The following is a 15,004-nucleotide window of genomic DNA, read 5'->3' as shown; positions in this document are numbered from 1 at the left end:
GCAGGTTTTGCATCCCCATTGAATTCAAAGTCAAGCGCTGCGACTTTTGCGGCGGAATCGCAGCGATTATCGCCACAAAAAAAACGCAAGTACGAAAAAAAATAAAAAAGCTATACTTACCCAGAATTCCCTGCTTCTCCAGTCTGGCTGCCTGGGATGTTTCATCCCATGTGACCGCTGCAGCCAATCATGGGCTGCAGCGTTACACGGCCTGCAACTTCCTCGTAGGAGGCTGGACTTCACACAGAAGAGAGGGAAGGAGTAAGTATAATTTTTTTTATTTTTTATTTCAGCGCTTCTTTTCGCAGCGGACATTCCACTCGAAAAGCCACAACACATTGTGGTGTGTTGCGGACTGAGTGTGCTGCAGGTTCCAGATCGTTTACACTGCATAGTTTTTACACAGCGTATCCGATCCGTGGGAATCCGGCCTAAGGGTGCAGTTAAACGTGGCAGTTTTTGTTACAGAAGTTTTCTGCGACCAAATATCAGTTCGTTATTGAATGAGGTTGTTTCTGCAGCAGGTGCATGGAGTTCTGCACGTTCAATAAATGATAAATGAAACCAAGTGTCAGTTGCAGAAAGTTTCTGCAACAAAATCTGCTGTTTGTGACAGCGCTCATGTACACAAGTGTATTAGGGTGCAGAGTCTTATAAAATGAGCAGAACGTATCGCAAGGGTGTGTTCACACGACATCTGCCCATTGATTTTAATGGGAAAAACGGCATTCCGTTCCCACTGTTTATAAAATCTGCTGCGTAAAAAAGTGCATGTCACTTCTTGAGCAGTTTTTCATAGACTCGATAGAAAAACAGCTGTAAAAAATGCAGAAAAAAAATGCAAGTTGCTTAAAAAATGGCTGAAAATCAGGAGCGGTTTACCCTTAAACTGCTTTGTATTTTCAGCCGTTTTTTGTTAAGCATGTGAATATAGCCCAAGGCTTCTCTCACACACACACACACACTTTTTTTTTTTTGTAGTAAAATGGTCCATGTGTTCTTTCTACGGCCAAAAATTGTTTTACTACCTGTGTTTTTTCACATTGCAAATCCATGTTATAAAGAGATTATGTGATGCAAAGATTCCTCTTTGCAACACATGATTCTGAATAAACGCCATTAAAAATGCAATAGAGTGAAAACCCTGTCTATGGGAGAAAACGCCAGTAAGTGTCTGAAAAAAATGCCAAACCAACTCTTTCTGCGTTTCGGAAAAAACGCCACGGAGCCAAAAAAACGCAAGACAAAGTAAAAGAAAAAAACATGCTACCAAAAATACAAAACAATATTTGTAGAGCATTTAATATTTCTTCATGGACTTCCAGTTGACCTCTGGCTGCAGCATTTTCTGCTGCACAAAATTCCAGGAAAAACGGTGCAAAAACGTGGCGTTTTTCTTAAAAATGCTGTCTGTGAATCCATCCTCAATCCTTCTTTGGGAAAGGCTTTCCTTATCTCACAGGACAGGATCTAATACCGTCTTTTATACTAAATCTATATCTAAGGGTATGTTCACGCGCTTAACCAAAAACATCTGAAAATACGGAGCTGTTTTCAAGGGAAAACAGCGCCTGATTTTCAGGCGTTTTTCACAGCGGTTTTACAATGGAGTGAATGAAAAACCGCTCCAAACACGGCTCAAGAAGTGACATGCACTTCTTTTTCACTGGGCGTTTTTTTACGCGGCCGTTTGTTAAAAACGGTCGCGTAAAAAACAGCCCGTCGGAACAGAACGCCGTTTTTCCCCTATTGAAATCAATGGGCAGATGTTTGGAGGCGTTATGCTTCTGATTTTTCAGCGGTTTTTTGGGACGTTTACGGCCTGAAAAATGGCTGAAAACACTACGTGTGCACACACCCTTATGCCCAAACTCACTACTAAGCAGGTAGGGTTGCTCTATATTCATAATGTAATAATGTTCTAGAAGAGTTTATACACTGCAGACCACCTGTTGACAATGAATGCCACCTAGGCAAGAACACCTGAAGTTAGGCCTAGTTCTCACACCCACAAAATAGCACAGAAAGCGATGTGTGAATATAGCCGAATAGGGAAGAACCACATACTTCCCTATTAGGCTATGTTCACACATCGCGATTTCTTGCAGATTTTTCAGCCAGAGGCAGAAGTGGTTTGAAAAGAAATGGGAAATATAAAAGGAAGAACTTCTCCCCCTCTTGTATCAACGTCTGGCATTGACTCAAATCTGCATCAAAATCCTTTTTTATATTCTTACAAGCGCATTTGTAACGTGTTTTGAGGCGCATTTTTATTCAGCAGCGTAAAAATTTGCCTCGTATGAACTACACAGCGTGGAAATCAATGGGTAGTTGTTTGCAGGAGTATTTCAAGTGTCTTTCGGAGATTAATACGAGCAATGCATTAGCACATAAGTGACAGACCGCTGAAATCCGTGTGATTGGTTGTCACTACAATATGCTGCCCTCCGTGAAGGCACAATAATGTGGATGACCGGTTCCCTTTAAGCTGGTGCATGTCCATAAGTAATATATTGTTTGTAATGATCGACGAGTGATATCTAAGGTCTGGTAATGATATGCAATTCAACCTCCCTCTTTCCATGTAAAAATGAGCTTTCTACATGCATTATGCCTCTGAATTCTAAGGGTATGTTCACACGGGCTATTTTCAGCCATTTTTCGGGGCGTAAACCTCCCGAAAAACAGCTGAAAAATCGAAAGCAGAACGCCTACAAACATCTGCCCATTGATTTCAATAGGAAATACGACGTTCTGTTCCAACGAGGTGTTTTTTTACGCGTAGTTTTCAAAAAGGTGCATAAAAAGATGCCACGTAAAAAGAAGTGCATATCACTTCTTGAGCCGTTTTTCATTGACTCAATAGAAAAACAGCTCCAAAAACGGCCGTAAAAAACACTAGTTGCCTAAAAAACATCTGATAATCAGAGGCGGTTTTCCCTTTTAAACAGCTCCGTATTTTCAGCCGTTTTTTGTTAAGCGTATGAACATACCCTTGGGCTACATGAACACAATGTTGATTACGCGCAGATTTTCTGCACAGGTTTTCCTACAGGAAAAGCCGCAGGATAATGCAGTCCCAGCAAATTAAATGAGGCTTCAAGTAATCTTGTCTAGACATTGCTACATTTTTCCCAAACAAAAATTGACCTGCGGTGCATATTTTAAAACGGAAATGCAAGATAAATTGACTTGCTGACTGTCTCAGGCCCCATGCACACGAACGTAGAATTTGTCCGTAATTGCAGACCATAATTACAGTCCGCAATTACGCACCCATTCATTTGTATTGACCACGGACACCATCCCGTATATTTACGGGAAGGTGTCCGGGCCATAGAAAGCCTGGGCAAAACATTGGACATGTCCTATCTTTTTGCTTTTTATGGGCCGTGCTCCCATACAGAGTATGGGAGCACGGGCGAAAATGCGGGTGGTTGTCCACAGCATTTACAGTAGCAGCAAAGTGGATAAGATTTTATAAATCTCATGCCCACCATGCGGAAAAAAAAAATGCAGTGAAAACATTCATAAATTGACCTGCGGTGCGGAATTTAAATCTGCAGCAGGTCAATTTATGCTGCGTTTTTGTTGCTTTTCTGTTGCGGGTTTTCCCCCGTTGAATTCAATGGGGATGCAAAACCTGCAACAGATAGCCAAGTGTTGCGACTAAGAAAAAAATAAAAATTCATACTTACCTAGAACTCCCTTGCTTCTTCCTCCAGTCTGGCCTCCTGGGATGTTTCTTCCAATGTGATGGCTGCAGTGGTCACATGTGCTGTAGCGTCATCCAGAGAGGCCGGACCGAACGACAAAGGAGGGACCCGTCACCATGACAACGGCCTAGGTAAGTATGGGCATTTTTTGTTATTTTATTTCTACACTGCTTACTGCAGGGGAAATTTCGGACGAAAAACTGCACTACACAGTGTATTTGACCCGTGGGAACCACCTGGCCTTAGAGTGTTTCCACCCACAGAATACACTGTGAAATTTCAGCAACAGAAAATCTACAGTGTAATCTTAAAAAAACAAACACGCAAATAGTGCGAGGATATTGCTGGGGAAACGCTGCAGTTTTAAACATGGATTATAGCAAACTTTATGCGCACCTGCAGGTTTCCAGCAGTCATTACTGCGTTTCCGCTGTAAAAACCGCAGCAAAACAAATCTGTTGTCAAATTTATGCTCCCCATTGAAGTCTCTGGGCAAAACACTCAGGATTGTAGGTCGCGCTGCAGAACACTTTCCGCACAACTTTTCTGCGGTTTTTTTCCCGCAGCGTGTGGCTGAGATTTGCTAAATCACATTCGCTTTGCTGCTACTGTAAATGCGGCAGAATTCTGTTGTGGACATTCCGCAGCATTTACACTACGTGGGAACCCGGCCTTATATTACCAGGTATTTGCTCATTCCCCTGAAATACTAGACCCTTTGTAAGTACAAAGCAAGTCTATTTACTGATCGCTAGATTCATTGTGGTCTGGGGGCCAGAAATAAGTGGGAAAAACCATTGACCGTGTAGTCAGCAGCGGTCAATCAATTGCTGTCCTGAGAACACGGACTATAGTGCGCTTTGTTGTACCGTTATAAGAAATTGCTTCGGACCGGCTAAGGAAAGCTACGGTTTTCCATTTGTTGGCTTGAAACTGAAGAGTGAAAGTTTACTAGCTCTGACCTACCCACCCAGTTATGTAGCACTACTTTAGTATTCCGATATTTATATCTGGCTATTTGCAACACTGGTAGCCGCTCCTCCCCCATCAAGTCCCTCTGTAGACTGTGAGGAGGGGGGCCGTGAGGTTCTGGAACGTGCCTGGCCATTGGTTCCACTTGGCGTTCCCAGGCGGTGGCTCATTTGGGAAGCAGTGTCATCCGATTCCCATCGCTCTAATTCTTCTCTCACCAGGCGCTCCATTTGATCTCTATGCATTTCATTATCCCGACCAAGCCTTTCATCCTAGACGGCAAAGACAAAAGAAAATCAAAACTTATGTTCAAACTAAGCAAACATACAAAGTCATTAGGTTGTGGTTTAAATACGACATATTAAAAGGTAATGCTGCCCAAAACCATAAAGAATCCCTTGTGAAGGATTTTGAGCGAGAATTATGGGGTACTCTTTAATTTTATATTTATAGTTTAAATGACTGTTTATTTACAATTCACAAGGATAAACTAATAAAGTAACTGGAGGGTTAGGTATTAACCCCTTAATGACCAGCCTATTTTAAACCTTAAATGACCAAGCCATTTTTTAAGTTTTTCCATCGTCGCATTCCAAGAGCTATAACTTTTTTATTTTTGCGTCGACATAGCTGTATAAGGTCTTGTTTTTTGCGGGACAAGTTGTATTTTTTAATAGCACCATTTTGGGGGACATATTATTTATTCATTAACTTTTATTAACTTTTTTGCGGGGGGAATAGAAAAAAACCTGAAATTTCGCCACTCTTTTTCGCGTCTTAAATCTACGCCGTTTACCGTGTGATATAAATAACACAATAACTTTATTCAGCGGGTTGTTACGATTGCAACGATACCAAATTTGTATCGTTTTGGTATGTTTTACTACTTTTACACAGTAAAAACGCTTTTTTTTCCAAAATTATTTGTTTTTGTGTCTCCATATTTGAAGAGCCGTAACGTTTTTATTTTTTCGCCAATGCGGTTGTATGAGGGCTTTTTTTTTTTGCAGGAAGACTTGTAGTTTTTATTGGTACCATTTTGGAGTAGATGCGACTTTTTGATCACTTTTTATCACATTTTTTTTAAGTCAGGATTCACAGAAAACAGCAATTTTTCCATAGTTTTTTATTAAATTTTTTACGGCGTTCACCGTGCGGGTTAAATAATGTAATAGATTTATAGTCAGGGTCGTTATGGATGCGGCAATACCAAATATGTGTAACTTTATTTTGTTTTTTTAATAGCAAAGCATTTTGTAAGGGGAAAAGCTGGGTTTTTCATTTTTTTTAATTAACTTTATTAAACTTTTTTTTCACTTTTTTACTAGTCCCACTAGGGGACTATAATATGCGATTCTGCGATCACATTTATAATACACTGCAATACTTTTGTATTGCAGATGCCTGTCCGTTTAAAACGGACAGGCATCTGCTAGGTCATGCCTCCGGCATGATCTAGCAGGCATTCGCTCCAGGCAGACCTGTGGGCCTTTATTAGGCCCCCGGCTGCCATTGGAGACACAGACACTTGGTGATCGTATCGTCGGGTGTCAGTGGGATGAGGGGGAGCTCCCTCCCTCTCTCCAAAACCACTCAGATGCGGTGCACGCTATTGTGCACCGCATCTGAGGGGTTAAACGGGTGAGATCGATACTGATATCAAACTCACCCGGCAGAGCAGGGACGCTCCCAGCCCTCAGCTGCCTCTGGCAGCTGAGAGCAGGGAGATTTGACGCTCCCTGCTCTGTCTACTTTATCCGGATGCAGTGCCGTAAAAAGGCATATGCATCAGAATAAAGCCCGTTAGTGGCCGCCGTTAAAAGGCGTATTGGCGGTCACTAACGGGTTAAGGGTAAAGTTCCCAATGACAATAACTACACTGTACTAAGTCTAAGTAGTTCTGCTTTACTATTCGGTACAGGACCATGGAGGTGAAGAAGGTTCAACAAATAATGAAGGGTTATTAGACTTCATTTAAGGAACGGTGGAGGGGTTGTCCCCATAGTAAACGGATTATTAGACTTTGTTTAAGGAACGGTGAAGGGGTTGGCCCCATAGTAACCAGATTATTAGACTTTGTTTAAGGAACGGTGGAGGGGTTGGCCCCATAGTAACCGGATTATTAGACTTCATTTAAGGAACGGTGGAGGGGTTGGACCCGTAGTAACCGGGTTATTAGACTTTGTTTAAGGAACGGTGAAGGGGTTGGCCCCATAGTAACCAGATTATTAGACTTTGTTTAAGGAACGGTGGAGGGGTTGGCCCCATAGTAACCGGATTATTAGACTTCATTTAAGGAACGGTGGAGGGGTTGGACCCGTAGTAACCGGGTTATTAGACTTTGTTTAAGGAACGGTGAAGGGGTTGGCCCCATAGTAACCGGGTTACTACTTTTACTTTACAAAAGACATCTGAAAACCATTGGCTGCCATTGCCACTTTTTCTATGCTCTGGACTTTATAAATCCCTTCACGATTCCACCAGAACGCATAGGATGAGAATAAAGTCTTTAGTGAAGTACATACCTCTGTGACTCCATCCAGAAGCCTCGCCAGCACCTCCCTGCGCTTCATTTTAGCTCTCTCCATGGCTTCCAGTTTAACAATCACTGCATCAATTTTGGACACGATACTTCCAATGGAGTGTTCCATCCGATCAACTCGCCTGACCAGACTAAAAGAGAGACATTACACTATCTGTATCATATGCAGTCAGCATTAGGTGTATCAGAAACATGGAAACTTGATGTCATCTCCACTGTTTAGAGGGGACCTGGCAGCAGGTCTCTTACTTTCTTAGATCCACTTTGTATACACAACATTATACTCTGTATAGAAAGCAAGAAATGGGGTTTCCCAGGGAACCTTAATCTTCCTGGAGAGCAGAAAGTGCAGCAAATGCTGAGCATTATCCAGTGGGAGCTGCTGCCTGCCTGGTAGAGGGCAGATGCCTGCAGGGGGCACCTGTCTGGGTTAAAGTGCAACAGTAAAATCCTTTTGACCTCAGCACAAAGCAACGATTCCAGTTTGTGTTCGCACTACTTAGGGCGGATTTACACGAACGTGTAATATGTCCGTGCAACGCGTGTGGTTTTCACGCGCGTCGCACGGAGCTATGCAAGTCTATGGGGCAGTGCAGACTGTCCGTGATTTTTGCGCAGCGTGAGTCCGCTGCGGAAACTCACGACAGGTTCTATATTTCGGCATTTTTCGCGCATCACGCACCCATTGAAGTCAATGGGTGCGTGAAAATCACGCGCACCACACGGAAGCACTTCCGTGGGATGCGCGTTATTCAGGCAACAGCAGTCAAAACTATGATTGAAAACAGAAAAGCACCACGTGCTTTTCTGTTTACAAACATCCAAACACAGTGTCATAATGATGGCGGCTGTGCGAAAATCACACAGCCGCGCATCCATATGAACATGACACACGGAGCTGTCAAGTGCCTTTTGCGCACGCAAAAATGCACACGCTCGTGTGGATCCCCCCTTAGTCAAAGTTCACAGATATGCCAAATCGTAGGCAGATGTCTCTCTCTCATCTCCCTCTCTTCAAAGGCTCTGCTAGTGCCGTTCAGGATAGAAAAGAACACCCACTGGCTGGTTCCAATATAAAAGATTGCATTCAAATAGATGCAACGCGTTTTAACCCTCAGCCGGTGGATGTTATCCTCTATTATAAACAACGATATAGCAGTCCCTTGGGTAAGAGAAGTACGGTTTGGTTTTACCTGCTTGCTTTGTATTTACCTCGTAGGATCTCCTACCGACAGCAGCTATTGATGCAGATGATATAGCTCCATCCGAAGTGCATTATAGAGTTGTGCCTGTCATCTAGCACAACACTAACAGGTTAGTGGATTCTCACTATCTACCCTTTTTATACCACTGAACACGACGTTATTGTTCTAGGGAGCGCCCGTATTTTTTACCACCAATAGATAAAAAGGTGCACTCACACTTGGAACTCTTCATAGGAGACCCCACTTGAGCTGCTACCTCTCCTGCGGGAGCTGTGTCCACTGTCCTCATCATCATCCTCTTCGGAGTCATCAAGGCTGCGTGGGAAGCTACGACTGCTCATTGGACGAGGCAGAGAGCCCCGGTCCAGCTCCAGGTCCTCCTTGTAGGAAACAAACATGCAGCTACTGATTGCTGATCATGGGCAGTAAAGCAGATTTATCACTGATGCAAAATGCAGGTTTTTCATTATGGCTTTTGTTACTTTCTCATTCAATGTCTTTACTTGAAGTTTAGCTAAACGTTTGACAAACCTCTGACATGTTATAGTGACATGTCAGAAGTTTTGATTGGTGGGGTCCGAGCTCTGAGACCCCCACCAGTCGCTAGAACGAAGCAGCTGAAGCGCTCAGCCGCTTTGTGTCTGTTCTGCTTTTTCCGGAAGTTTGACATGTCACTATGACATGTCAGAAGTTTGTCAAACATTTAGCTACACTCTCAGCTTCTAACATGGATGGACGCAGATTTGTAAAGTTAAAACGAAAGAATATTTTCCAAAAATACATATCTGATACGCTATATACAAACCACCTGCCACCTACTGTGTAAACGTGGCGATTGCAATAGTTTTCAATATTGGGTTGTGGCGCACACAAGCTGGGAGGAAAGTTTGGCTCATACCTTTAGGGTAAATTCACACAGGACATATTTGTTGCAGAAGTTTCTGCACCTGTTCCATACATCTAAATGGGGGTTTGTAAAAATCCATGCACATGCTGCAGGAACATCCACAGTCAGATGCTCGGATGGATTTTCAGTCACAGAAATTTTTATGCAATAAATCTGCTGTGTGAGCACATACCCATACAGACCTACTTAACTCATGGGTGTTGGTGGGCTTGTAGTGTGAACACATGGCTTGTATTAGAGTGAGATCTGGACTTTGACCCAGCCATTCCAGTGTTCATTTTGTTTTACTTCAACAATTCTTTGTAAGGCCAGGATCACACACACATCGTTTTGATGCAGTTTTTTTTAAGACAAAGCCAGAAGTGGATCCAAAAGTAAGGAAAGCTATGAAGAAAAGACGGACGCATCTCTTGTTTTGTCTCCACTCCTGTCATAAAAACGGAGCCAAAAAGTGGGAGGCCTTATTCACACGAACGCGTCCACTTTGCGCGCGTAAAAAACGCAGCGTTTTTCCTGCGTTGCAGTTCCGTGTGACATCAGTGTATGGTGCTTGTCAGCGTTATTTACGCGGGTATGTCATCCGTATGTTACGCGTTTCACGTCAGCAAAATAAACCGAAGGAGGCGTTTTTCTATTTCTCATCATTTCTTTAGCATCTCTTTCGTGAATCACGCACAGCACACAGATGTGCGTCCGTGTGCCGTCCGTGATTTTCACGCACCCATTGACTTCAATGGGTGCGTGATGCGCGAAAAACGCACAAGCATAGGACATGCAGTGACTTTCACGCAGCGGATACACTCTGCGTGAATAACACTGAATGTCTGAATGGCCCCATTGACTTGCATAGGTCCGTGCGACGCGCGTGATTTTCACTCGCGTATCACGGATGTGAAATACGCTTGTGTAAATAAGGCCTAAGTGTGTGTGTTATGTTTTCCTGGCCTAATAGTGTGTTTAGGTTTGTTGGTTTGCTGCACCATCTCCTGCTTGAGACCCAGAAATTCTCCAGCATGATTAAAGTGGATTAGTCACTGGAATATATAGTGTCCTATATAAGGGCGGCACATTATGGTACAGGTCCGCTGCACTCAAAAGGCACAAAAATAAAATTGCGTTTGGTTATTAGATTAGAACACAGAATACAGCGGACTCATAGCTACAGCGGTTCTCTACGATGAGCAGTGAGCACTTTTTTTTCCTCGAGGTTGGCACAAATCTCATGGGAGGCATGGTATGTAGTTACAAGCTTTGGTGGTACAGCCACAGTAGAGCAGGACCATCTGAACTCAGCCAATTTTTACTCCTGCCTCTCACTATCCCCTTTAGGGCCCATTCACACGAACGTCAATCTCATCCGTGTGCTGTGCGTGGAAATCACACACAGGACACGGACGCATTGATTTCAATGGGGCCGTTCACAAAAGTGTGAGTTTTGACGCAGCGGCAGTCCACTGCGTGAAACTCACTGCATGTCCTATATTGGTGCATTTTCACGCACCTACGCGCCCATTGAAGTCAATGGGTGCATGAAAATCACGCACAGCACACGGATGTACATCCGTGTGCTGCGCGTGATTTGCGTATCAATTCCATTAAAAAGAAAAAAAATTAAGTGCTTTGCGAGTGCGTGAATAACGCATGCCCCTCGCAAAGCACACTGATGCATAACGCAGAGCACACAGACCAGATTTACGCGCGTTTTGTACGCGTGTAAATCTGACATGCTTGTGTGAATGTAGCCTTAGGCTTTATTCAAGTGCTGTGATAGAGAAAAACTTGATCGATGAAATAGAACCACAAACAGAACTATGTGGGCTGCAATGAGGTTTGGTTCCGTATTGCGGACCATCTTACGGATGAAAAATACACTTGTGTGCAAAACTGATGACCCTAGTGAAATAAAATCACAACTTTTTACCATGAGGGAACCCCGGGTTAACCTTTTCTTAAGGCCCCATGCACACGACCGCAAAAAAACTCCCGTAATTACGGGCCCATAGACTTCTATTGGCCACGGGTACCTCCCCGTATGCTTACGGGAAGGTGCCCGTGCCGTTGAAAAATATAGAACATGTCTTATTTCAGGCCGTAATTACGGCACGGACAGCCCATAGAAGTCTATGGGGCTCCCGTAATTACGGTTGACTACGTGTGTGCACCTGTAATTACGGGAGCGTTGCTAGGCGACGTCAGTAATTAGTCACTGTCCAGGCTGCTGAAAGAGTTAAACGATCAGCATTAACTGTTTCACCTCCCGGAACAGTGACTACAGATCACAATATAGATAAAGCTGTAAAAAAAAAAAAAAAAAAAAAGAAGATGTTCATACTTACCCAGAACTCCCTGCTTCTTCCTCCAGTCCAGCCTCCCAGGATGACGTTTCAGCCCATGTGACCGCTGCAGCCAATCACAGGCCAATCACTGGCTGCAGCGGTCACATGGACTGCCGCGTCATCCAGGGAGGTCGGGCTGGATATCAAGAGAGGGACGCGTCACCAAGACAACGGCCGGGTAAGTATGAATTTCTTTTACTTTTATTACGGAAAGGGCTGTCCCTTCTCTCTATCCTGCACTGATAGAGAGAAGGGCTGCCGATTAGTGCAGTGCAATTTTGCAGCCAAAATAACGTCCCCGTAAATACGGGTGGAATACGTGTGACCAAGGACCCGTATTTACGCCAGTATTTACGGGTGGACAAAAATACGGTCGTGTGCATGAGGCCTAACCTTGTGGAACTCCAACTAAGGCCCCATGCACACGACCATATTTTTTCCCTCCCGTAAATACGTTTTTAACCCATATTTACGGACCCGTGTCCGTAAATACGGGTCCGTTGTATTCCAACCGTATTTACAGACCCGTAAGAGTGGGGCTAGAAATTATGTCACAATCATGTCCAAACCCCTTAAAAGGGTCACATGATCGCTCAGACACCATTTTCGCTGCTTCTCTTTATTCAAAAATTTAAATCCCCTGACATCGCCTAGCAACGTAGTCACCCGTAATTACGGGAGCCCCATAGACTTCTATGGGCCTGCCCGTGCTGTAATTACCGCCTGAAATAGGACATGTTCTATATCTTTCAACGGCCCGGGCACCTTCCCGTACACAAACGGGAAGGTACCCGTGGCCAATAGAAGTCTATGGGCCCGTAATTACGGGCGTTTTTACGGTCGTGTGCATGGGGCCTAACATAGAGGAGCAGTCACTACGATCACACTGGAAATAAGCACACAGAACGTCATTGCACAGACAAGACACACACTTCTTATACACCAGGGCTGGACTTTTGCAGAATTTATTAACCCTCCCGCTTTTCCCATGCATTTTTTTTCCTGAAATTTACCAAAGAGAAAACAAAAAACACAAGAAATGGTATGTCTTATGTTTGAATACCTTTACAACATATTAGATAAAGATTTAAGTTCAAAGTTCTGCAGAATGTCTTCACAAGCCTTCTAGAAGCTCTGCTCCGCTAGTGAGGTCACTGACCTGGAACAAGTGTCACCTGCAAACATTTTCCCGTTCAGTGACATCAATATACAGTGAAGCGGTCAGAAGCACGGTGCAAAAAAGGATCGGACTTGAATCTGCCATATTTTTCTGCTGACATATTCCTTTAAAGTTAACTGATTGTGTAAAATCAGACAAGTGCAGGTTTTGTTATGTTGCAATGTTTCCTACACCTGAATGACGGGTTATTACACAGAAATGTACATTTATTCTATGTCTAACACTTTCTATGTACAGTAAAACCCTACAAAAGAGCACTTCTTAAAGAGCACCCCTGAACATGTGCTCTCTACCAGTCCTGGCAGGATTTATACATCTTGTTACATTAAAATGCTGAATCCCATCCCAGAAAACTATATCTCCGACCTCTATACCCGATGCTGCCCTCAGGGTAATATAGGAGTCACGTAGCGTAATACCGTACAAGTAAAGTCTATGAGATTCCAGGTAATCTCATGTCCACGCTGCAGTATTTTTCGAAACCGCAGCACGTCAATTTATCTCGCGATTCCGCTTGCGAATTCTATCCCTGTAGTTCTAAAGCAGCAAAACCCACAGCATGAAAAAGCAGCTATTTACGCAGCAAAACTAAAAAAAACGCACTGAAAAACGGATTTAAAAAAATGCACCTTCGGGTGCGTTTGTTTCCTCATACGCACTGCAGCTCCATTCAATCTCTAAGGGAGAGCCGGAAATAGCCGAACGCTATAGTGAATAGTGAGCATTTAGACCCCAGAGGTATTGTGAAAAAGGTAACACACAGCAGATGATTTTCTATACATATATGCCATTTCAGTGACCGATATATTGTGCCCAGCATGTGCCACCGGAGTAATACACCCCATAAATTTGAATGTGGGTTCTCCTGGGTTTGGAAATACCCTCCATGTGGCTGTTATCAGCTGCCTGGGCACACGGCAGGGCTCAGAAGGGAAAGATGAGGGGGATAAGCTGTGCGGAGTGCATCAGGGTAAATGAAAAATCAAGGGATGTATGATACATTTTAAAACAATCTTTCATACAGAGCCCTGGTTTTTCGGGACACGTGTCACATTGATATATTGTGTCCTTCCTTATCCCCCTCTTATAGCAGACTCTGCACCTCTTTTGACTTTTTCCCTTCTTGCCAGTTTGGGGAACTTCTCCTGGAAAGTGTTGCCCTGGTACGATGCGTGTGGCCTCGCTTCCAGAAGTACTGGGTGCCCCCCCTTCTTGGTCCCTAAAGATTAGGTTCTTGATAACCACCTCTTGAAATTCCAGGAAAGTTCCCCTCTGGCCTGCACATCGACGTAGCACGTACGCATTGTATACTAGCATCTGAATGATGTGCACGGCCAGCTTCTTATACCACACCGCATGGTGCTGTAGGGCTTCAGGACTTGATCTGACAAGTCCACCCCTCCCATGTTACATAGTTACATAGTTAGTACGGCTGAAAAAAGACACATGTCCATCAAGTTCAACCAAGGGAAGGGAAAAGGGAAGGAAACATTTCTATACATAGGAGCTAATACTTTTTTGTTCTAGGAAATGATCTAAGCCTTTTTTAAAGCCATCTACTGTCCCTGCTGTGACCAGGATGCAGTCTGGTTTGGGGGTCTCTGTACTGGTACATGGGTACTGGTGTGGCATCTCTCTTGTCCTTGTACGTAACACACAATATGTTGCTGCTAGATTGTGCCCTGCTCTCACCCCTTCTGGGTGTTTGCCCAAGCAGAGTCTTAGGGAGGCCTCTCAGATTTCTTCTAGCAGTGCCGCATGCCGCAGGACTTCTGGAAGCGAGGCAGTTGAAGAGTGGGACGCTGGTATAAAAATTATCCAGGTAGAGGTGGTAACCCTGGTCCAGCAGTGGGTGCACCAAATCCCACACAATTTTTGCGTTAACTCCCAGTAAGGGGGGGGGGGGGGGGCATTCTGGGGGCTGAGCACTAGTGTCCTTCCCTTCATAAATACTTCATTTGTAAGTATACCCTGATGCACTCTCGCACAGCTTATACATCTTCACGCCATACCTTGCCCTCTTACTCAGCAAGTACTGGTGGAATTGAACCCTCCCTTTAAAATGTATCAGGGACTCATCAATAGAAATACACTTCTCGGGGGTGTATGCTTGGGCAAACCGGGCACTGAAACGGTCTAATAGGGG

General features: G+C 44.0%; 1 protein-coding gene across 2 annotated transcripts in view; it reads right to left on the bottom strand.

The window, feature by feature from the left end:
- Positions 1 to 296: 296 nt before the first annotated feature.
- Positions 297 to 15,004, bottom strand: part of PKD2 (polycystin 2, transient receptor potential cation channel) — a 50,883-nt gene continuing 36,175 nt past the window's right edge. Inside the window, exons 13-15 of one of the 2 annotated variants that reach the window (XM_075860711.1) lie at positions 8,652 to 8,815; positions 7,214 to 7,361; positions 297 to 4,960 (exon numbers count right to left, since the gene is read on the bottom strand). In XM_075860711.1, the coding sequence (XP_075716826.1) occupies positions 4,721 to 4,960; positions 7,214 to 7,361; positions 8,652 to 8,815 (552 nt within the window). In that variant the 3' untranslated portion in view covers positions 297 to 4,720. The remainder of the gene's footprint in view (positions 4,961 to 7,213; positions 7,362 to 8,651; positions 8,816 to 15,004) is intronic. The other variant, XM_075860712.1, reaches the window with a different exon arrangement.

This window comes from Rhinoderma darwinii, chromosome 1, assembly GCF_050947455.1.
Source record: "Rhinoderma darwinii isolate aRhiDar2 chromosome 1, aRhiDar2.hap1, whole genome shotgun sequence".
Classification (NCBI taxonomy): Eukaryota; Metazoa; Chordata; class Amphibia; order Anura; family Rhinodermatidae; genus Rhinoderma; species Rhinoderma darwinii.
Note: the sequence above shows the minus strand (reverse complement) of the source record. Positions and strands in the feature narration are given on the sequence as shown.